Source organism: Chrysemys picta, unplaced genomic scaffold, assembly GCF_011386835.1.
Source record: "Chrysemys picta bellii isolate R12L10 unplaced genomic scaffold, ASM1138683v2 scaf1, whole genome shotgun sequence".
NCBI lineage: Eukaryota > Metazoa > Chordata > Testudines > Emydidae > Chrysemys > Chrysemys picta.
Window position 1 is genome coordinate 2,689,327 of NW_027052708.1, and position 24,914 is coordinate 2,714,240.

At 45.6% G+C, this 24,914-nt stretch overlaps 2 protein-coding genes across 2 annotated transcripts in view; one reads left to right on the forward strand and one right to left on the reverse strand.

Moving 5' to 3' along the window:
• The window catches only part of LOC112061359 (scavenger receptor cysteine-rich type 1 protein M130-like), a 737,202-nt gene that overhangs the window by 442,793 nt on the left and 269,495 nt on the right, over positions 1-24,914 (reverse strand). The window lies entirely within an intron of this gene.
• Positions 1-24,914, forward strand: part of LOC101946474 (scavenger receptor cysteine-rich type 1 protein M130-like) — a 61,934-nt gene that overhangs the window by 5,641 nt on the left and 31,379 nt on the right. The window contains exons 3-8 of the mRNA XM_065578721.1: positions 162-473; positions 2,067-2,129; positions 2,955-2,990; positions 6,861-6,956; positions 16,816-16,899; positions 18,016-18,105. Coding sequence (XP_065434793.1) covers positions 162-473; positions 2,067-2,129; positions 2,955-2,990; positions 6,861-6,956; positions 16,816-16,899; positions 18,016-18,105 — 681 coding nt within the window. The remainder of the gene's footprint in view (positions 1-161; positions 474-2,066; positions 2,130-2,954; positions 2,991-6,860; positions 6,957-16,815; positions 16,900-18,015; positions 18,106-24,914) is intronic.

Here is a 24,914-nt window from a genome sequence, read left to right on the forward strand (position 1 = left end):
CATTGCTCGTGGGCCTGTCACTGGTCTCTAGAAGAATGTCTCAGATTCTTCTGGAGAAGAATGGGCAGGATTGTTAGCAATCTCTGGGATTTCAACCTTTAACCCCCCCGTGTGTTTCAGAATCAGAAACCTTCACACCCAACTTCTGCCTTTCCTCCTAGAATTCACAGATCTGAGACTGGTGAGTGGCAGTGACTGTGCTGGGCGACTGGAGGTTTTCTACAGTGGGACTTGGGGCAGTGTTTGCAACAATCCTATGGATGCCGTCACCATGGCACTTACATGCAAACACTTGGACTGTGGAGACAGAGGGACACTTTTGAAAGAGTTTACACATGGACGCGGCTCTGGCCCCACCTGGGTGGATGGTGTTCGGTGCGATAAGCAGCACAGCTCCCTTTGGCAATGCCCGTCAGACCCTTGGAAACAACAATCGTGTAACAGAGTAGAAGAAACCCATATTGCTTGTGAAGGTAAATAGCAAACATATACATACACACACAAACACTCAACAATCAGGTCTAGCTCACTGAAAGATTTTGATGTAATTATTATATTTTGTAACTTTTCACTAGATCTTTTTATCAAATACATACACATTTATATACATTATAAATAAATGTGTATGTATTTGATAAAAAGATCAAGTGAAAAGTAAAAAAATATAACAATTATATCAATCTATATCTATAGCTATATAACATTCTTAGCAATGGTACAAACTTCTTTTCGGTATCTGAGGTTCTAGAAATAGTAATGTGGCCTGTTAATAACAAACATGGACATCACTATTACAAAGACATACATTTCACCGCAACCACAATTAGGGTCTAATCCAACACCCAGTGAAGTCATGGAATCACAGATTTTAAAGGCTGAAGAGACTGTTAGGATCTTCTAATCTGACCTCCTGCATATCGCAGGCCATAAAATATCAGCAAGTAATTCCTACATCAAGCCTGTACATAGTGGAGTTAGAGCAGATCTTTTAGAAATACGTCCAGTCTTGATTTAATGACTTCATATCAAGGAGACTCCCCGTATCCTTTGGTAAATTGTTTCAATGGTTAATTAGCATGAACAAATTCTAAGCCCTTTGCAATCCCTGTTACTGGGATCAGAAACTTGATCTCTCAAGTCTCATTCACACAGCAGCAGAGCCTTTCAGGAGAGGATTATTACCCTCATTTTACAGACAGGGAATGGAGACACAGAGAGATGAAGTGTCCCAAGGTCACCCATGGTGCCTTAATGAGCATTGGCTCAGGCCTCTGGAAGAGCCAGGAAGTGATACCCATTAAAGAACATGATTAGTGTGCCTTTCTGGTTAAACATCTTCCAAGGAATAACAATCAGAGGTTTGGGCTGTGAAGGTCATCTATAGACCTGTGTCTCAAGTATTATTTTTATTATGGTAACACCTAAAATCCCCAAAGGCCTCATTGCCCCAGGCACCATCAAAACACGAATCGAGAGAGGCCTGCCATACAGAGTTTACAGTTGAGATAGACCAGATGAGTGGAAGGGGAAACAGATGATAGAGGGGTGAAGGGACTTGCCTAAGTCACACGGCAGATCTGTTGCAGAAACAAAAATAGAACCCCTGTCTTTTAAGTCCTAGTGCAGTACCATAACCACTGGACCACACTGCCTTTTCGTGTGGGGAAGTTCAGACCTGCAGCTCCTATACAGCCCCCTCTCAATATTACTTTCCCTCTTCTGTTGGTTCCTGTAGTAATGAGGGTGAGTTTCAGCTCAGGTGTCTGTTTCCATTCCAATCTCTGGGCAGAGGTGTTAGGGGAGTTGTCTGCGGGGAGAGCTAGAGGAGAATCAGATACTGTCCTGCCAGTTACATAAAGAGACACACCCACCAGCAGGGAGCTGCTTAAAGACTGCAAAATCCAGTGTAACAGCTGAGTAGCTAATTAATTATTCAATAACACAGATTTTGTCTTTCAGCCAATTTATAAAGCACTGGTATTAGGGGTGTGAAATACCGATAAACCCTACTCGAACCTGATTCGCACACACTGCCCGATCCACTCACCTCAGCTTTCTCTCCATAGGAACTAAAGGGAAACCACCTCAGACCCTGTTTACTGAATGCCCGAACTCTACAAACTGCACAGGTATCTCTGCTTCTCTGTGTCTCCCTCTTGGTCCCTAAGGACTTTTCCAGCTCCCCCAGTAACATGTGAGGTTTCTGCATTTCCAGACAGGGAGAAGTTACGTGTCGTGGGAGGAGAGGACAGATGCTCGGGGAGAGTGGAGGTTTGGTACCGTGGCTCCTGGGGAACAGTTTGTGATGACTCCTGGGACATGGCGGATGCTAACGTTGTGTGTAAACAACTGGGCTGTGGATCTGCTGTATCTGCCCCAGGCAAGGCTGCATTCGGTGAGGGGACTGGTCCCATCTGGGTGGAGAAGATGAACTGCAGAGGGACAGAGTCATCTCTCTGGGACTGTTGTTCCAAGCCCTGGGGTGAGAGCAATTGTGACCATAAGGAGGATGCTGCTGTGAATTGCTCAGGTGAGTGACAGGAGATGTTTCTGTTACATGCTGTAATTTTCGGGGAGGAGGATGGATGAGCCCACCCACCCCCGCCTTGGTCACAGACCAGGCCCTCCCATCTCCTGTGTGAAAGAGCATCATGGATGCGGTGGGGTAGAACCTTTATTGAGTTAGATTGGGTAAGACATCAGCCGACATAGCCCCGGCATCCCTCACAGGCCCCAGTGTGCTGGTTTGTTACTAGAGTCCTCATTGCTGCACAGAGCACAAGGGACTTGGGCCCTAAATCACTAACATACAGGCCCTGTGCGGCTGTGAGGGAATTTGTGGAGGTAACAGCTGGAGACAACCAGGGACTCTCAGAGGTGAGGTTCCCCCTGGTAACAAACATGTCACTTCCCCCTTGCTCCAGGCTCTAACTCTCCTCCCTTTCCCTTTGCAGGTGTGACACAGACGACAGATTCACCAAATACCCCAGGTAAACCCTCCCCCTTCTCCATCAAGTGTTAAATTTCCCTGGGGCTGGGTCACAGAGGAGGAGCTGCAAGCTGCAGCCTGAGGGAAGGAGCTCCTTTCCATGGCCTGTGACATCTGAGAGCGAAGGACACCCGGGTGGGAGCTGCAGGCCCTGCTGAGCAGGATGATTCCTGTCTCATGGCTCCAGCTGACAGGGCAGGACCCATGATTTAAACAGCAGCCTGTGAGCTGCCCCAATGGAGCAGAGACTGTGTCCCAGTCCATTACCCTGCTGTCCTGGGCCGGGCAATGAATGACTGGGGAGCTCCCTGCTCCCCCCTCCCCACGACTCTCACAGGATAATCCCTCTTTGTTGCTTGTTCATTTCCATCCAGCTCCCCCGCGTCGCCCTCTGACTGACAATGGGAGAGTCACGGTGCCTGTGGTCATCTGCATTATCCTGGGGGCCCTGCTCTGCCTGGTCTTAATCATCCTTGGGGCACAGGTGCAAAGTGCCAGGGCCCAGCGCAGAGGTGGGTGCTGATTGGTGTCATTGTGTGAAATGCCTCTGCAATAGAAGGGGACTGCAGGGTGTCAGAGTGAGGGGTGATACCGGGCTGGGTGGGGTGGCCAAGGGTGCCTGTTAACTCCTCTCTCATTTAATATTTCATTAACTGTCTGGCAGTGGAACAGCCCAGCCATGAAATCTGGAGATGATACTAGCTAGCGAGCATCACAGTTTAAGGGAAACTGCACCTGTATCCCCCCACTCCCTCCCCGTGGTGCACTCCAGGAGTGCCAAATCACACCTCAGGCTCCAGGCATCACCTGTCTCAGGTTAGAACCCCCCAGTCCCATCTCCTGCTGACCAGGGTCTAAAGGCTGCACAGCCCCCTGACTTCCACTGTGATATCCCCAGAAGCCAGGCTGCTTAAAGGCCAGCCCCCGTGTTGTGCTTTCTCTCCGCGTGCTATGAACAGTGTATTGCCAGCAGTTACAAATTACCTCCCAACTCTTTCTCACCTGACTGCACCTTATTAGTAGGATAAAAGCTTCACAGAGAAAACACACACAAAATACAAAATTCCTCCACACTTACTGAACATACCAGAAATCACCCATCTTCCTCATGGGCAGCCTGGTACAGCAATGTCCCTACAAATCATACAGCATTGGCCTTCCCATGTGGAGAAGATCCTGTTCATTTCCTGAATCAAAACGAAGGCCCTGAGTTTGTTTAAACTCAGCCTTTTCTACCAAAAGTCTTTCTTTGTCTCCTGGTCTCTGGTATCCCAGGTTGTACCAGTCCATGCATATCGCTCCAAGGCCTGGTACCTTTCTGGATTGTTTACGATCTCAGTGTTTCACCTTAATAATCCTCCATTGTTTTTTCTTTCTGGAGGACCTGTGGTAACCCTCATCCATGGCGTAAAACACAATCATACCTAAACCATTCACAGATTTCATACAATGGTTCCCAAAGATAATGCGTGGGGTTGCAATATCTGTCACAGGGGGGGTTCTAAATATCAGTGAGGAGAGATATCATGGAAAGGGGCCTACATAGACTGGAAATGTTGTCACACCAAAAAGGGTACAAAAATAGAGCTGGGAAAATAGTTCTGTAGAGAGAAATCCAGTGGAAAGCAGAATCTTAGGAAGGAGAAATGCTGGAAAGGAGCATTATACTGTATTATACTCATAAGTGGCACTTATAGAGGATTTTACATCTATAAAACACTGTACAAATATTAGCTACCAGCACCCTGGGAGGCAGATAGAGAACAGGATTGCCATTAATATATATGTAACAGTCACAGTTTAGCAATAGAGCAATGTCTATAATGTTAGAGAAGAATGAGCAGGAGGACCCAGAGGCGGATTGAGTAGCCGGGCTTCTTTATTGCAGTACTTGTTCCCCTTGACCCAGTTGTCAAGTAAACACTGGATTAATTATGGCACACACTTTTTATTTAAATGCCTACATCTGCTATAACACCCAAAACCCCTTATTAAGTAATAGAAACACCCATACTATTGTTGCCGGCCCAGAGGGCCCCGAGCGGGCAACAGGGTTCGTTGCCCGGTGTGCGCCGCACCAATAGACACACCAGGGTGGAGAAGCAAATCAAATTTATTCAAGAGCTCTGAATAGGCACTAGGAGACCAGCATGTCTCAAATCAAGTGCAGCAAATACAAGCAAGTGTCCCATTTTATATTCCAAGCTGTTTCTGTGTAGGCTTTGTCTGTTTCTTCCCCACTACCCCTCCCTCCCCGACAATGGTTACAGCAGGCATTACTTTGTGGCATGTGAGAAAAGTTCTCATCCGCATGCTTATCTTTGACCTTGCAAGCTCTACGTAGTAGGCCTTTCCCGCCCCCTTTTCCCCCTTGTTATTACTACTGCTTCTGCTAGTATGAGCGAAACTGCAGCTGTCTGCTAAAAAGCTAACCATTACATATTCTTCTTCAGCATTTAGGATGTTAGCATGTAGGTAGGTTAAAGTTCACAAGATGGAGATACTGTGGCTCACTTAGATCCAGAGCAGGGGGGTTTCATCGGCACTTATGGCCTTCCATCCCCGCCAAGTTACCTGGTAGCTATGCCTAGTGGCACCAACACTATGATTATACCCACCCTGATTGACTGATTACAGTATTACGCATATTATACACACATTTTTACCTTGAACATATATTTCTTTGCAGTAATTTGTCGTCACAAGTTCCCTTAATCAGCAGTTCTCAGGGGAGGGAGGAAGGGGCTATGACCCAGGGCTCGTTTATGTAGCTGGGAAAGGAAGGGAGGGGGAGATAACACCTTTTTTACACGAAGGTTGTTCTTTAGACAACTACATTCCTTATGCAACTGCAATGCTTATCAATTCTCAACAAGCAACAGGGAAGGGAAAAGGATGGCAACTTTTTACCAAACAGAGAAACACTGCTTGCCTCTGCCCTTATCCCCTAATGCCATGTCAGCACACCAGCAGCTTCCCAGGTCTTTACTTAACCATAACATATCCCAACACATAATCAGACCTATTGCTTCAGAGCTTCAGATAGTCATCTTCAGGGGTCAGGAAGGTGTTGGGCCCTCTTTCTCCTCTTGCATATTTGTGGGGGACAGGTTGCCCTCCTCTGTAGCATCTGAGATTGGCCACAGCTAGAGAAGGGAGGCTGGATGAGCTGGAACAGACTCTGAGATGGTAGAGAGAAGAATCTTTCTTAGACACCTGGCTGATGTGTCTTTTCCACATGCTCAGGATCAAACCAGTCACCAGATTTGGGTTAGGAAAGAATTTTTTCCAGGTCAGATGGGCAAAAAATGAACCTTGGGGGATTTTCATCTTCCTCTGAAGCATGGAGCAGGAATCGCCTTCCAGGATCATCTGGCATCTCTCACCTAATCAATTCCTTTCCACTGCCTGGACACTGAGCATTAGTGGTACCTCAGTCTGGGTGAAATATATACAGGAGTTCAGACTAGATGTTCTAATCGTCCCTTCTGGTCTTAAATTGTATGGAAAATAAGTGCTATCACCATTTTGCAGATAGGTGTAAACAGCAGCATGGGGGAAGAATTATTTAAGAGTCTTCAAAGGGCAATAACCAGGAATAATGGCATGTTATTAAAGAGGAAACATTTTGGCTGAATGTGAAGAAACTTCCTGACAGTGAACTAGCCTTTGGAGCCAGTATCAAAGAGATTGTGGAAAGGGATGTTGTCCCCGTCACCTGGCACATTTAAATCAAGCCTGGACAGAGCAGTAGGAATGTGCTGTAGGGACCAGTCCTGCACTGGGTCCAGGGGGAGGGGCTGGATGATACCATAGGGTTTCCCATCTCTGGTTTCTATGACCCTGTGCAAATCCTGCCCTTTGTTTTCAGGTTCCAGAAGACCCTTAGATCCCTTCTCTGAGGCCGTGTACGAAGAGATCGACTATAACCTGATGAGAGAGAAGCAGGAGATGTTCAGTCGCTCAGGTCTGTGTGTTTCAATCTTAACAGGAGGAAATATGAAAGTCACTTTCCATTCTGAGGCCCTAACACAGAGCTAAATGACTGCAGCTTCACCCCCGTGTGAGCTTGGGATTGGAGCTGGGTGCAAGTTTTGGTTAAAACAATTTAGGTGAATGTTATGTATGCAAAGGAGAACATTTGTAGGTAGGGGAATTCACTCACTAGCAGTGCTACTGTTAGAGCCAGCCAGTTGTTGTCTAGAAGAAAAGGATTTTGCTTGGCGTTCAGCGAAGTTTCCTCTTAGGTAGTGGCCAGTTCATCTGTAGATTTGCTTTTCCTGACACACAAAATATAAGAGTTCATTGTTGCTGCTGACTGTGAGAGATTACACCTGTTCCTCACCACACAAATACAACCCCTAACTTTTCTGACCCGAGCCTGGCATTCTATTGAAGATTAAACAGAAGCAGCGGGATTATAGAAACACCCCAGTAGAAAATTGTGATCTCAGAAATTAACGGCAAGTATTCCAGTTCAAAGTGGCCACCTTGGCATCTGAACAATGTTGTTCGCCTTTGACTTGAAATGACCATGCTGGGACACGTTGAAGACTTTAACATAAGTGTAATGATGCTGGTTTGGCGAGACCCAACTGAGAGTGCCAATTCAGGACAAATGTCTTAAAGCAGGGCAGTTACAGCCCAAGGCTGGGTTTTTTCCACCTCCCAGGCAAACCAAACCAGCCAGCCAGAGAAGACTTTGGTTTTGCCCCACTGGCTAACCACAAGTCACACAAGCAATTCCCTTAGATACTCCAGTTTCCCAGTATCACCACCAGTGCCACTCATTATGGGGACAAATGGTTATGAAAACCAATGCCCTAATAAAAGAAAAGGATTCTCCCGATCCCAAAGGACCAAGCCACAGACCCTGGTCAATATACAAATCAGATCTTACCTACAAATCACGTCAATCCTTTAGAATCTAAAATCTAAAGGTTTATTCATAAAAGGAAAAAGATATAGACGAGAGCTAGAATTGGTTAAATGGAATCAATTACATACAGTAATGGCAAAGTCTTGGTTCAGGCTTGTAGCAGTGATAGAATAAACTGCAGGTTCAAATCAAGTCTCTGGAGTACATCCCCAGCTGGGATGGGTCATCAGTCCTTTGTTCAGAGCCTCTATTTGTAACAAAGTCCCTCCAGAGGTAAGAAGCAAGATTGAAAATGAGATGGAGATGAGGCATCAGCCTTTTATAGTCTTTTCCAGGTGTAAGAACACCTCTTTGTTCTTACTGTGGAAAATTACAGCAAAATGGAGTCTGGAGTCACATGGGCAAGTCCCTGCATACTTTGCTGAGTCTCAAGGCATATTTGCCTTCTCTCAATGGGTCAGTTGTATAGCTGATGGTCCTTAATGGGCCATCAAGCAGGCTGGGCAGAGCTTCTGGTGTCACCCAGAAGCATAGCATATGTTTGAAACACAGACAGTATAGAGCCAATATTCATAACTTCAACTACAAAAATGATACACACATATAGATACCATAATCATAACCAGCAAACCATAACCTCTCCATAAACCCCTTTTATACAAGATTTGGTGCCACCACAGGACCTTGGTTGCAACCATGTTCTATATGGTCCCAGTTCAACTCAATAACGTGACAATAAGTCACCCTGAATCGTGGCATTCTCATTCAGAAACACTTTCTTATTATCTTGAAGCAAATAAGATCAGTGACTGCTAACCAAAACAGGCTGTTCTCTGGACAGTCTATGGGTCCAAGATATTTGACATTCATTGTAAGATCACTCATTGCACCTGCTTTGCCCAAGACCAAGACATACAACAAAATCGTAGCTTTGCTGAAGTCACATTTCTCACCTATGCCATCTGTAACTGTTTGGAGATTTCAATTTCATAAACGAAATCATTGAGCTGATGAGGGCATCGCCGCCTATATTGCCAAGCTGCATCACATCGCCAAACATTGTAACTTTGGTAATGTTCTCACCAACATGCTGCGATATCGCCTTGACTGTAGAGTTCAGGAGAAAGCACTTCAATGCCATCTCCTTGGGGAGCCAAATTTGACATTCACCGTCCCTCAGGAAAAGGCCTTGGACGCCGAAACAGCATCATTGCACACTGAGGAAATTTGTGTCATGGCAACCAATATGAATGCTATACTTCACAATCAGAAAGATCATCATCCTGAACAAATTCAGCGGAACAATGGGAACTCAATCACATTAATGTCATCGGACAAGATTAATCACCTGAACATCTGCTCAGGCTGAGGGGGACAGCATCAACACTCTGCTTGGAAATTCAAAGGCATAAAGTGCCATTTCTGCAAAAAGAAAGGTCACGTTGAGAGAGTCTGCCAATCAAAGGTTAAAAGCATGGAACAAAAGGACAGTGACCAGTATTCTCATCCTCGTGCATCAGACATACTTGATGCTTCCTTCGAACATGATATCAAGAAGCTTTCTACATTTAGAGCCATCCACAACAAGGAATCTTGAGGTTCTGAAATATTTGCAACAGTGCTTATCAATTATCATGAGTGCAAAATGGAAGTCAACTCTGGTTCTGCAGTGTCAATCATCCATGAAGACACATTTGGTCAGTTTTTCTCGCACTGTCCTCCCAATTTGTCAAATCCATTGTGCAGCCTTCAAGACTACAATGGACAAAACGTTGACCTCATTGGAAGCTGTAATGTGAATATTTGCTATGGCTCTTTCAATGCAAGATTGTCTCTCATCATCACAAAAGGTCAACATAAAAGCGTCTTAGGCAGGAACTGGTTCACACAGTTGGGAATCAACATGCAAGGCATCTATGCCATCAACAAAGAGTAAATAAGAAAGATCACTGATGAATTCCCCCAAGTGTTTTCTGAAGAATTGGGAGATTACAGGGGACCTCCAGAGTTGTTTCACCTGGATCCGACAGTCGTGCCAATCCACATAAAGGTTGGGAATGTACCATTTGCCCTACGTCCCAAGACTGACACAGAACAAGAATGTCTCATTGCAGAGGGAATCTTTGAGCCAGCTACACATATGAAATGGGCTACACCAAGTACCCCTACTCTAGCCGAATGGCAAAGTGAGAATCTGTGGAGATTATAAATGCACTTTGAACAAGGCACTTAAACAGCACTCTTACTCAGAGCCTGCTATTAACCAACTGCTTCCCGTTCTTGCTGTAGGAAAAGTCTTCACAAAACTCAATCTTGCCCCAAAATGTAAGAAGTGATTGTTGACAAAGATGCGGCAGATGCACAGATGATGATCATTCATTGAAAATTTTGAGTCAGGTGTTTCCAGTTTGGGATTTCCATTGCACTGGGAATTTTCCAATTGTTCATGGGAACTCTATTTTCCAGAATTCTAGGTGCTCTAAGTATATTTTTACGACATCCTGATTATGGTATCAACCAAGGATGAGGTTGCCAAGCAACTTTGAGAAGTCTTGTGCTGATTCACAAAGTCAAGTATTTGAATCAAGAAGGCAAAATGTGAATTTGGAGCTACAAGTGTCACCTTCTTGGGCTATCGATGCATTTGGTATCCATCCAACAGAAAACAAGGTACGGGCAATCCATGATCCAAAAAGGAACTTCAAACTTTTCTAGGGTTGCTCAACTTCTCTTACCCAGGGTTTTCAAAACCCACAGCAGTGGTAACTTAACTTTTTCTCTCCAGGCAGTATCAGGAATAACTCAATGGGAACACAGCGCTCCAGCTGATGAAAACGGATACTAGGGTAATAACTAAACTGATAATAAGCATGCTCTTATTTAAAACTACAATTTATTTGATTTAAGCACATAGAGATATAAGAAATAGGAACAGAACATCCCAAACATTTATCTAAATTCTGGGCAGGTATTGAGTAATTGACAGCTGGTCTGCAGTAGCCAGTTGCTTACCTGCTGGGGAGAAAAGGTGTCGGGAAAAATGTTTCTCTTAGGATACTGTGAAGGGGTGGACTAGGCCCAAAGGCCTCCTAATGGAGACCTTAGGGTTCTGCCACATCCATCCTAGGGAAGGAGCAGTGGAGTGGTCCTCTAAGCAGGCTAGAGTAGCTGCAGGGGAAGCAGCCAATCAGGGCCTAGGAGGGCCATACAAAAGGAGGTACAGAGCAGAGCAGTAGTTAGTTGCTGCTTGGAGCAGAAGAAAGGACTGCAGTCCTAGCTGCCTGGAAGACCAGCAGTGCCACGGACAGTTTGCTAGCAGGGACTGGGGGAGCATTGAGGGAGCTCCTGGCTGATTGCTAGGACTGAGCAGAGATTGAGCCTGGGGAGTGATGCAGGAAGATAGTGTCTCCAGGGAGGAAGACCTGGGGATACAGCCCCATACCAGGTCTGGACTACTTAAAGACCAAAGCCCAGGGAGGGCTAGAGAGAGACACCAGCAGAGGGGTACTGAAATACGCCCTGGTGGGCCATATACCCGAAAGGGGTTTATGCTGGTTATCAGACAGACAGTGTGACTCGGCTGGAGCGCTGTGTCACTGACAAACCCACCTGAGAACCACTGAAAGGGGTCACCAGAACTAAAGAACACAGACATGCTCAACCAGAAGGGGGCACTCATAAGAGGTGGGTGCCAACCCCGTTACAGACACCTTCAGAGGACTGCTCCAAAGTACATTCTATATCTAGTCCTCTTTATAACTAGCTTTTACAAAACACATAGCTCATAGTGACCCCTACTGAGTCATCACTTTCTCCTAACATCAATAAACTATTTATCAACAAACATTCCTAACAATATTAATCATAATAAGATTCTATATCAAAGGCACGCAGATTCAAGGTTCTTTTCCACTCATTTGTATTCAGTCTCCATTGTTGATTTTTTCTCTCCCCTCCTCCCATTCTGATTAGCAGAAACTGCCAGCATACAGCTAGCATTGACCTTACCTTCAGAAGCCTGCATATTTAACTATGTTGTGATCTATTTTATTAAGTCATAGTGGCTGAATGCACATGATATGGTTGTAATTATCTTGATCACATTCTGGGGTACACACACCCCTCCAATCCCGGCAACACTTCCACCACTATATTTTCCAAAGAAAGGCAACAGTTACTGAACCTCTTCATCACCTTCTTGACAAGGGAGCTCCAAGGAAATGGACTTGCCAGCACGCAGAAGTCTTCAGTAATGTCAAGAAGTTACTGACGTCTGACTCCATCCTCATTCACTACGACAAACAGAGGCCATTGATCATGACCTATGATGTATTACATTATGGCGTTGGAGCCATTCTCAGCCATCCCGTTCCAGAGAGAAAAGAGGCATCTATCACCTACATCCTCCGAGAGAAACTATGCACAAATTGATAAAGATGATCTCACTGCCATTGCTGCAGCCAAGAAATTCCACAATTATATTTACAGTCTGTGTTTGAGATTCATAGTGACTACAAGACACATCTAGGAATTCTCTCCGATAACAAGCCAACACCTTCAGTCCTGTCACCACAAATGCAATGGTGGAATGTCATGCTAAGTACTACTGCAACGATCACTGCTCTGCGTCAATTGTTCAAGACTCATTTGTCACCAGATACTATCATATCTGATAACGGAACTGCTTTTACCTGTGACGAGTCCAAGGACTTCACCAAAAGCAACCTTATTCGAGCTGTCACCATTGCCCGATGCCATCACCAAGCAAATGATCCAGCTGAACAGATGGTGCAGACAACCAAAGATGCTATAATGAGGATCATCAAGGGAGACCGGCCGACAAGGCTTGCCAGATTCCTCATTACACAACATGTCACTCCATGCCCAAGTACCAGAGTTAGCCCAGCCGAGATACTCATGGGACAATGTCTTAAGACATGGGTTCACCATCTCAACCATGACCTATCTGAGGAATTGGAACACAAGCAGGATCATGCTCTGGATTCCTCCCTATCATCTACCCTGTGGTTCCTTCACATGACAAGAAAGTGTCTTTGTAGAAGTTATGGAGGTAGGTTACTTCAGCAGTCATTGAGATCACTGGTTCCATCTCATATAAGGTCCAGATTGCCAATGGTCAAGTTTGGCATCACCACATTGACCAGATGAAAAGCTGCTCATCTCCAAGCAACATTACTCCAGAGAAGCCATCAGATCTGTCTCCTCTAGAGCCAACCATCGATTCTTCATTATCGGTACAGCCTGCAGCCTCTGACACTCTGAGCTCACCGAAGCTGCTACTCGAAGGGGACAACGCTCCTGTCTCACCAGGGGTTCATGCTGAATTTCAGTCACCAAAGACACCTGTCCTGCCGAGTGTTGTAGAGAGACCGCAGCGCAGGCAAGATCACTCATGATAGTTGGATGATTGTGTTGCCAAGGGGGGGAGGAGGGTTATGTATACATGGGGCCATTGTAGTTTTATGAAGGGGAAGGCGCTCACCAGGAACACTGCTGTTAGTACCCACCAGTTGTTGTCTAGAAGGAAGAGATTTTGCTCAGGGTTCAGTTCAGCTTCCTCCTTGCTAATAGGAAGTTCATCTGTAGTTTTGCAGTTCCTGACAAACAAAATAAAAGAGTTCAATGTTGCTGCTGACTGTGAGTGATTACACACATTCCTCATCACACAAATACAACACGGAAAAATACAGACTTAGAGATACCAAAACATTTTACAAATTCACATCAATTTCACCAAGTTGTTCCAAACACAGACACACATAATACATTTTGTTTCAACATTTTCTACACAGAACATTTTGGTTTTTTTTTCAATTTGCAATTACTTTTCATTTACAAATTTCCTTTTCTGTATTAATAAAAAATTAAAAAACATTTTGAAAATGTCAGAAAATTCAAAATTGTTTCATTCAATATGAATTTTTCTCTCTCTTTTTTAAAAACTTTTAACTTAGCCAGAATTTTCAAAAAAAGTAATTTTTGGCTCAACCCAAAATCATTTTTTAAAATTTGTTTTACAATGGCCAGCAAACAGAATTTTAGTTTCTGGAGCTGGGGCTGTGGTGAGACCTGCAGTTACTCATGTAGACAGATGAAGATGGGCTTCCTTCCCACCATACTCTGCAAGTCCCAATTCTAGGGACAGTTAACGTCACTCTGCCCATCCTGTAGCCTTAGAGTGTACCCAGTGAGGGGTCAGGAAAGCAACTGTCTGGGGCCAGGCTAAACTATCATTTGAAAACTGCTCTGGAGCTTTGGGGCAGGGGATGTTCTGTGCCCCCCTCCCACCACAGCCACTGGTCTGCTGGGTCGGCTCCCTCCTGCCTCTGGAGCAGAGAGATCAGCCCAAGAGAGCCTCATGAGTTTGAGTCATGGCCCTTTTATCCTTTGTGCCATTTTGTCTCAATGTCAGATGGGAACATCCTGCCCAAGGGCTGTGCTGTGCTCAGGGCATCCCGCAGCACCACAGCCAAGATGGTTAGAGTGAATCACAGACTCTGCTCTTGGCCTGTCTTGGCCTATGTCAAGCTGTCCTGCTGTGGCTCAAGTGTGTGAGTACCAGGCTCAGGGCAGACTGTTAGGAAACAGGGCACAAACCGCAGATTGGCTGTGAATTCTATACTTAGATTTCACCAACCAAGTAACCAGTGTAAACTCCTCAGGCATTATACACAGCCTAACCATGGAGTCACAGACAGTCCTCTTGGGTACTCCGGTCTATCCTGTCAGCTAGGTGAGCTTAGCTTTGCGCTAGATGGTCCCTTACGTCAAAAATCACAACAGAATTCAGGTTATTTCCAGCACCAAAGGACCAGCCACTTCTCCCTGGTCAATTGCACCTTAGAACTCACACCAAAGATGCTTGTAGCCAATCCTGTAATACACTATCTAAGGATTTATTAACTAGGAGAAGAAATGAGTTATTTACAAGGTTAAGGCAGGGAAACACACACACACACAGAAGTTTCAAAAAGTAATAGAAGCTTCTATAATAAGCAAGCTCTACATCTTCTTTAGGGCTAATCCAGGCCAAGCACTGTGGATGTTTTTCTTATGCTTAGTAATCCTTCCTCCTCAGAGTCCAAGCAGCAAGAGAGATACAGTTCCTCCTTCTTAGGGCATTTTATTCCTTCCCCCATTCTGCTTCATGTTGCAAAATCAGCTGTTGGGAGGAATTCAGGTGGGGCAGGAGGAACAATCAACAAATGGCATTTTGTCTAGTGATGATGGGCCTTCTTTGCTTGGGCAGGAGGTAATACCTCCTGTGGCAAACTGGTATTTGACACTTGTTACTGATTCTCTTCACCTGGTGATTCACAGTTACCGAGCAAACACTTAAATATTACTTTATAATATGGGATACATGTATTAGAAGTGAGATTAATGCCTGCAGCAATTTATGAGCATTCCATAAAGTCTAAAACACTGAGTAAATGTTTATAACTCTAACAACTATTTTAACAGTAACAGGTGAGCCAGATTGGTACCACCTCTGTATTTGTCAGTGTTCAGTTGAGACCTACGGGCCTTGGCATGATCTGGCACATTGTCTGCCAGTGTATAAGACTAATGTGGAAACAACAAGGGGAGACGATCGACTGATTGATGATGTGGAAAAAGCTGAAGTACTCAATGGCTCTGTCTTCATAGACAAGGTTAGCTCACAGTTAGATACTGTGTTGACCAGGACATTGCTGTCCTGGGTAACACAGTATCGGGAGGAGGTGAGCAGCCCTCAGTGGTGAAAGAACAGGTTAAGGACTATTTAGAAAAGCTGGACAAGCACAAGTCCATGGTTCCAGATCTAATGCATCCGAGGGTGCTGAGGGAATTGGCTGATGTGATTGCAGAGCCATTGGCCATTATCTTTGAAAATTCATGGTGATTGGAGGTGGTCCCGGATGACTGGAAAAAGGTAAATATAGTGCCCATGTTTAAAAAAGGGAAGAAGGAGAACCCGGGGAACTACAGACTGGTCAACCTCACCTCAGTCCCTGGAAAAATCACGGAGCCAGTCCTCAATGAAACCATTTTGAAGCACTTGGAGGAGAGGAAGGTGATCAGGAACAGTTAACATGGATTCACCAAGGGCAAGTCATGCCCGACCAAGCTGATTGCCTTCTATGATGAGATAACTGGCTCTGTGGATATGGGGAAAGCAATGGACATGATATATCTTGACTTTAGCAAAGGTTTTGATATGGTCTCCACAGTATTCTTGCCAGTAAGTTAAAAAAGTATGGATTGGATGAATGGACTATAAGGTGGATAGAAAACTGACTAGATTGTCGGCTGTTCTCAGTGGTGGCAGATGACAGAACAAGAAGCAACGGTCTCAAGTTGCAGTGGGAGAGGTCTCAGTTGGATATTAGGAAACACTATTTCACTAGGAGAGCAGTGAAGCACTGGAATGAGTTACCTAGGGAGGTGATGGAATGTCCATCCATAGAGAGTTTTAAGGCCCGGCTTGACAAAGCCTTGGCTAGGATGATTTAGTTGGGGTGGACTAGATGCCCTCCTGAGGTCTCTTCCAACCCTAATCTTCTATGATTCTATGATTAATGGGGGAGGTGGGTTTTAAGGAGGAGTCTTCTCTGTAGCTGAAGTGGCCAGGACCATTGTGGAACTTCCCTGGATCCATAGCCAGAGATGTGCCCTTCACACACCCCACAGGGTATGTGAATCACCAGCATCCTTCAGGTCAGATTGTATCATCCTCTCAGTCACATTTTCCACAATGAAATGGAGATTTCTCTTGGGGAGTCTGTGTCAGCCTCTCACCGCTCAGAGTAGCTGTGATTCAGCATCTTCTCTAGAAGGAGGACTAGACTGAGACTGGAAATCGTGCTCGAGGCCCCACATGTGTTCCCAGTCCCACAGTTCAGCTGCTCTCACTGTGATGAATTTCTGGTTCTCGTCTCTCTAGGCTCCTATTCAGATGACTCAGTGATGAAGCTGCAATATTACACCGGGGATAGCGATGGGGAGAACAATCCTGGATCAGAACAAGGTAACGGGGGAGGGGCAGACTCCGGTCGAGAGACCCAAATCGGGGGAAGAGGAAAGAATTTCTATGACACTTTCTGCAATCGCAGCCATTTCCCATCACACGGTTCCCATTTTACACAGTCAGATCTAATCCCATTGAACAGGATTTCTGCCAGAATCTCAGGATGGGAACATGTGACTATCTCCTGAGCACACACCCCTGGGAGTGGCTCCCAGTGACTTCCCCAGGTGAGGAGCTGGAGGAAACGGGTCAGTCTCTTTGGATGAAGGTGTCAGAGCCCAGTGGAGCTCAACTCACATCACTGAGCGAGAGAGAGGGAAGATTGTCCTGTTTTATAATTACAGATGTGCTGAGTCCAACTCACTGGTCCGAACCCACTAGAACTTTGGGGGAGGGGGATTTTCAGATTCTGGCCCCAGCTCTGGATCACAGTTTTGCAGCTGTCACCTGTCGCTATAACAAGCTGAACCAGAACTCTGGTTCTGAACTTCCTGGCCTGGGCCCATCTCTAGTTATAAACAGGGCGGCATTTCTACCCCAGCTGCTCTCAAGGGAGTCCATGATTTGGGCCCTGTGGGAGTTTAGCCTGTGGCTGGGGGAGGAGACACTGAGCAGATGAGCCAGTTCTGCTGAGAAGCTGGAGCGCTGCCAAGCTGAGCCCTGGGCTGCCTGAGAGGCTAGTGGAGAGAAGGAGCTCACAAAGGATCAGGCCAGTGACCTCCCAGCAGGAGCTTTAATTCCTGCAGAGGGGAGGTTCCCCCTCCCCAGGGTAACAGGAAAATTCAAACCTGTCTGCAGAGATCAGCTGGATTCATACAGGTCGGCTCTGGCCTGGCAGCGCCCGTGTTCCAACCTGGTATCTCAGCACAAGCCCAGATCCTGCTCCCACTGAAACACATACAAGAGATGCTGTTGGATTCTGCAGGGACAGGATTGACCCCTAGTTATTTCTGGGACTCCTGTTTCACTGTAGTTCTCGGACTTGTGCCCTCTCACCATGGGCCCCTGCGACTTCCCCTCTCATGTGCCATGATAAACAGCTCGAGTTATAAGGGTCACTTGCACTGAAGAGACACTGCTGGTGCCATGGGCTGAGTGTGGTGTTTGCTGTTCCAGAGGGAGCTTCCCCGGGGGGGTCTCAGCTGGATTACGATAACGTGGAGGAGCCTGCCTTGAACAACGTCCCCCAGACTCCAGATGGCCGAGGTGAGCAGTGAATCCACCTTCTGGAAGCAACATCACCCTGACAAAAAACTAAATGTGTTTCCCAGTAGGGTCAATTGTGGTTTGTTAAGAAAACCACAAAGGTCCCCACCAGTATTTTCTATTGGCACAACACTGGGGGCACTGACCAGGTGCATTACAAGAGCTGTGTGGAGGCCCAGGGGTACAGAAGCATGTGATGCCCTAGATCATAATAAAGACTCATTGCAGGGATGGAAGGAGCAGTTTGCTCAGGAGCTGCCCACATGGTACTTAGCTCAGGTCACTGCCCTGTGACCCTCACTGCCATGATCACTAGGGTTACTCACCATTTGTAAAGAGGGCACATCGAAGCAGAGACGTCATCAGTGCTGCAATGTTCCCTGCCAGCCTTTCCTGGGATTCTGCTATAGCAGCTTATATACACTGTGACAGGGGGGTGGGTGGGGTATGCAGATTTTACACCCAAAGGGCCATGTCAAATCAGGAGAACACATTGTAATTATTGTAACCAAATGCCTTTGTGAAGCAATCCCTCTAGGCTAAATCCCAGTCACCTCTTTCTAGAACTTCCCCTGCCCCTGCTCATCTGGGAGCTCTAGGATCCTCTCAACCATTGATTGAAATGTATCAAATCAATGTGAAATCACCCAGTCTGAGGGATCCAGAGGAGGGCTCCTCTCACCACCCTGAGGGTGGAAGTGCTGAGAGATCCCCAGGGACCAGTGAGTCTGGTGCATCTGCAGCTTGTAATTTAATTCTATCTTCACTGTGACTATTATCTTAATTACTTCACATCTTCATGGCAGATGCCCCTTCCCTGCCTGGAGATGTCCCAGGGGATGGTTATGATGATGCCAGACAAGTGTCTGACCTTGAAGGTGAACCTAGTTTGGGGCAGAATGATGAGCAAGGCACTGGGGTGAATGACAGAGACAGGGATTCACAGACAGGTGAGTGGAGAACTGTTTGCACTTTACACTGTCTCTGCAGAGTGGGAGGGCTGGATATGTGGGGTACACAGCAAGGGAACAGCCCTGGCCAAACCAATGCGTGTGAGAAAATCTCTCCTTCTCTCATCTCTCCATTACCTCAAAGCAGAGGCTTCAGTGCCTGCCATGGGGAGAGGAACAGCAGGGGCCCTGCTGAGTGGTACTTCATTTTCAAACCAGCAAGATACCTAGGATCCCATGTATCAGGGGGTAACCGTGTTAGTCTGTATCTACAAAAACAACAAGGAGTCTGGTGGCACCTTAAAGACTAACAGATTTATTTGTGGATAAGCTTTCGTGGGTAAAAACCTCACTTCTTCAGATGCATAGAGTGAAAGTTACAGATGCAGTCATTATATATTGACACATGGAGAGCAGGGAGTTACTTCGCAAGTGGAGAACCAGTGTTGACAGGGCCAATTCAATCAGGGTGGATGTAGTCCACTCCCAATAATAGATGAGGAGGTGTCAATTCCAGGAGAGGAAAAGCTGCTTCTGTAATGAGTCAGCCACTCCCAGTCCCTATTCAAGCCCAGATTAATGGTGTTAAATTTGCAAATGAATTTTAGTTCTGCTGTTTCTCTTTGAAGTCTGTTTCTGAATTTTTTTTTGTTCAATGATAGTGACTTTTAAATCTGTAATAGAATGACCAGGGAGATTGAAGTGTTCACTTACTGGCTTTTGTATGTTACCATTCCTGATGTCTGATTTGTGTCCATTTATTCTTTTGCGGAGGGACTGTCCGGTTTGGCCAATGTTCATGGCAGAGGGGCATTGCTGGCACATGATAGCATATATAACATTAGTAGATGTGCAGGTGAATGAGCCCTTGATGGTGTGGCTGATGTGGTTAGGTCCTCTGATGGTGTCGCCAGAGTAGATATGGGGACAGAGTAGGCAACGAGGTTTGCTACAGGGATTGGTTCCTGGGTTGGTGTTTCTCTGGTGTGGTGTGTAGTTGTTGGTGAGTATTTGCTTCAGGTTGCGGGGTTGTCTGTAAGCGAGGACTGGCCTGCCTCCCAAGGTCTGTGAGAGTGAGGGATCATTTTCCAGGATAGGTTGTAGATCGTGGATAATGTGCTGGAGAGGTTTTAGCTGGGGGCTGTATGTAATGGCCAGTGGTGTTCTGTTATTGTCCTTCTAGGGTCTGTCCTGTACTAGGTGATTTTTGGGTACCCGTCTTGCTCTGTCAATCTGTTTCCTCACTTCCCCAGGTGGGTATTGTAGTTTTAAAAATGCTTGATAAAGATCTTGTAGGTGTTTGTCTCTGTCTGAGGGGTTGGAGCAAATTCGGTTGTATCTTAGGGCTTGGCTGTAGACAATGGATCGTGTGATGTGTCTTGGATGGAAGCTGGAGGCATGTAGGTACGTATAGCGGTCAGTAGGTTTCCGGTATAGGGTGGTGTTTATGTGACCATCACTTATTTACACTGTAGTGTCCAGGAAATGGATCTCTTGTGTGGACTGGTCCAGGCTGAGGTTGATGGTGGAAATTATTGAAGTCCAGGTGGAATTCTTCAAGGGCCTCCTTTCCCTGGATCCATATGATGAAGATGTCATCAATGTAGCGCAAGTAGAGGAGGGGCACTAGGGGACGAGAGCTGAGGAAGCGTTGTTCTCAGTCAGCCATAAAAATGTTGGCATACTGTGGGGCCATGCGGGTACCCATAGCAGTGCCACTGACTTGAAGGTATAAGTTGTCCACAAATCTGAAGTGGTTGTGGGTGAGGACAAAGTCACAAAGCTCAGCCACCAGGCGTGCTGTGGCCTCATCAGGGATACTGTTCCTGACAGCTTGTAGGCCATCCTCATGTGGAATATTGGTGTAAAGTGCTTCTACATCCATGGTGGCCAGGATGGTGTTTTCAGGAAGAACACCAATGCATTGTAGTTCTCTCAGGAAGTCGGTGGTGTCTCGAAGATAGCTGGGAGTGCTGGTAGCGTAGGGTCTGAGGAGAGAGTCCAAATAGCCAGATAATCCTTCTGTAAGAGTGCCAATGCCTGAGATGATGTGGCGTCCAGGGTTTCCATGTTTATATATCTTGGGTAGCAGATAGAATACCCCTGGTCGGGGTTCTGGGGGTGTGTCCATGTAGATTTGTTCCCGTACTGTAGCTGGGAATTTCTTGAGCAGATGGTGTAGTTTCTTTTGGTATTCCTCAGTGGGATCAGAAGATAGTGGCCTATAGAATGTGGTCTTGGAGAGTTGCCTGGCAGCCTCCTGTTCATAATCCGACCTGTTCATTATGACTACAGCACCTCCTTTGTCAGCCCCTTTGATGATCCCATGCGTCTGACGAAGTGGGCATTCACCCACGAAAGCTTATGCTCCAATACATCTGTTAGTCTTAAAGGTGCCACAGGACTCTCTGTTGCTTTTAGGATCCTTCTGTCTCTAGGTTCCAATCCTTGTGTGGCTGCCACACGATGTGTGTGCTCGATTCCCACCAGTTCACTGCGCGTGTATCTTTTGGGCAGAATCCTATGAACCCAAATCCTGTTACTGCTGCACCAGTGTTAAAGAGCCTGTGAAAGTTGGGCTTTGCCCATTGTCCTTGGCCAATATCTCCCCTCCCCTCCCTGTTGTGCCATGAGCAGAGACACCATCGGCCAACCCAGAGGAGGTGCAGCAGTGATATAATGTGCATTGCTTAGTGCTTGATAAGAATAACGTGCTTATGTTCATTGTTAGGGCAGAGTGAAAGTTAGGATGTTCTTAACTAAGCGCTCCTGGTTGGTAAGTGCTTGGGTTTTCTACATGAAGTAATAGGTAAATAGAGTTATCACTTGGCAATGTTAGCTGGTCTGGAAACCAAAGGTTTTAATTTCCAGACTATTTACAGAGATGATGGATTAGAACTTGTCATAGATCCACCAAAAGACTGAAGAGGGAACAATTCCTAACCATTACTGTAGAGCAGAGATTCTCAACTGTGGCACACATTATATATTCTGGGGCAGCATGAGAAGCCAGAGCAGAATGTGGCGGCTCCTTTCCAGGCACACGGCCTTAAAGGCAGCACCGCCACGAGCAGCAGCGCAGAAGTAAGGATGGCAGAGTATGGTTTTGCCACTCTCCATTCTCCACTGCTGCTAACGGTAGTGCTGCCTTCAGAGCTGGGCGGACGAAGCGCTATATACTTAAATGGCTCTTTTTGATTCCATGCCCTACTGTTTGTAATATTTAGTGAGAGTTGGATATTGTTTTTTAATCGGTGTATGTGCCTGTGTGGTTGGGGTGGGATGCGTCAACTATAATGGACACAAAGAAGGGGGGTGATCAAATACGTTTGAGAACCACTGCTGTAAACTCCACCTTGCTCTGCTGCTGCACATCACCATAAAGTGGATCCACTGACTATATGTGTCTCCATTGGTATTTTCAGGTACGATTCTGCATTCGCGAAGGAGCGAAGTTGTCTCTGGCATGGACAGGGAAACCCCGTTCCCACTTCCTGGAGACACAGGTTATGATGATGTGGAACATGGTGACTCTGGGGGATCAATATCAGAACGATTTCATTGGAAAAAAATAACCTTGTGATGATATAAATGCTTTGCCTCTTTCTCTCAGAAATGCTTCCTCTGCTATGACGGCTTAGAGACAGTCCCTGCCTGGTAGATACACAAAGCAGGTGTTTTTTCTAAGATTTGTGTGAAGTTGCAGGAAGTACTAGTGGAAGTTGGAAAAGGTTCATAAACTTTCTTTGTATAATTTTCCATCATTTGAAGGGGGGTGGAAGTTTCCTGCATTTTTATGCCTATAATTTCTTCAGCTTGAATTTTGCCTTTTTCAAATTAAATCTTTTCTGAAAGTCTTCCCTGTAGTGGAAATTTTTCTTGCCAGATGAATTGTGCAGTTTCCAGGGTTCATCATGGGGAGAGGCTGAGATACAACAAACCAAGAGACAAGGGTGGGCCACCTCTGGGTACAGCAGGCTGTTTGATGGTGGGGGAGGGAGGGGGGGTTACACTGAATGTTCTATCAGACGTGGTAAAAGTGGAAAACCAGCAAGAGAATATTCTGAGATGAGCAACAGGGTTGTTCCTAAACCTAGGTCAGATCTGTAACCTTCATTGACTCCAAGGAGATAAATGAGAAATTATCCCTCATAATTCACAGCTGAAATTAAACAAACAGTGAAAAGAATTCCACATTAGCAATAAATTTGGAGGATGAATATTTCTGCTAGGACAATAAATGAATTTTATAGAAAATAATGAAAAGAGGAGGGTTAATAAAAATCTGGGTTTTCACTGAAGCAATAAGGCTAAAACAAGTAGCAAGTCACTGAGTTGTTACTAGAATCCCCAGTAAGACTGATCATGTTCACACAGTGCAATATTTATTTCCATGACAATCTACAAATATAGTTTAAAATCGATGCTGAGCTGAGAACTGACCAGTGGAGAAGCCAGAGGTGTTCTCTAGATGAACCCTCAGTGAAATCAGTACCAGATCTCACACAGAGTACATCACTATTTCACATAAATGTCTGTATTTCCTTTATCACAAATCCTGCATTCAGTTTGGTCAGTTCATCTGTACACAGATTAAATGGCAATAGAAATGTCAAGAGACGTCACTTCCAATCATCTGCATTCAATTGGGTCAGTGGGTCATATAAAGGGACAGAAATACAACAATTTACTTTCAAAAGGAGAAAAATAAAAAGACATTGAGACCTGCAATAGGCACACTGACCCTTGGAGCCAGAGTAGGGAAATCTCAGGGGATGTAATAACCTGTTCCAGGGGTTGTGTCCTCAAGACAGATGTGTGGGACAAAGGAAATTACCACAGAGACAGGAGGTGGCCCCAGGGTGGATGTTTGTGCTTTGGCAGGGAACCCAGGCTGCTGATGTTGCCTAGGGCCTGGGACTGGAGCCTTAAAGAGGGAGCGGGTGAAGGCTCCTCTCTTCTTTCAGGCTGAAGGAATCCTAGCAAATATTCCTGAGTTGGTCAATCCAGGGGTAGTTAATTATTTTTTGTCAAGGTCCAGATTTCTTGGTCAAGGTTAGTTAAGGTCCCGACTCCAGAGAAACATTTTTCACACCACAAGTGCCACTGTTCAAAGAACACATATAATTCTGTGTAATCTACCCAGGGCCTATTGCAGGGGAAGTCAATAGGCAGACTGCAGGCCAATGCCAGACCGCCAGAGGTTTTTGGCTGGATCGCAAAACTCCCGTGGGCACTTAGTATGTGGGGAGGCTAGTTAGGGTTGCCAACTTTCCAATTTCTGAAAACCAGACACTCCTGCTCCTCCCCCGCCCTCAAGGCCCTGCCCTCTGCTCATTCCTCTCCCCCCACCCCCCATCATCTATGCTCTCTCCCCTTTAAAATTAAAACTGGCATTTGATAATTACTAAACAAGGTGTAATTGCTTTGAATATTTTGAAAAGAAAAAAGTTAAAACTGACATAGACATGTTTAAGGACCTGATTCTGAAAACCCTATTTCATCTGACTACTCCTTACTCCCGTCAGCAGTCCAATTGAAGTCAATGTAAAGTCAATTCCATCCCCTGAAGAGTATATAACTTTTTAAAAGCTTATAATATGTACTTTATTAATAGACTGGAATGGCTCCAAAGTTATTCGCAAGCATAGATGTGTTTGTGGACTGGGATCCATAATGATTTATTTGTAGAAGAGAAATCTAAGGAAATGTCCACCCTTCCCTCAGCTATGCATTCTCTAGCCCTGAACATTCAGTAACTTCACAGCCAGGGGAATGCATTTGTCCTTTCCTCTATATATTTTTTCTGTGCTTTGCATTAGTCTAATTTTCTAAAATCTATTATGACAAACTATTTAC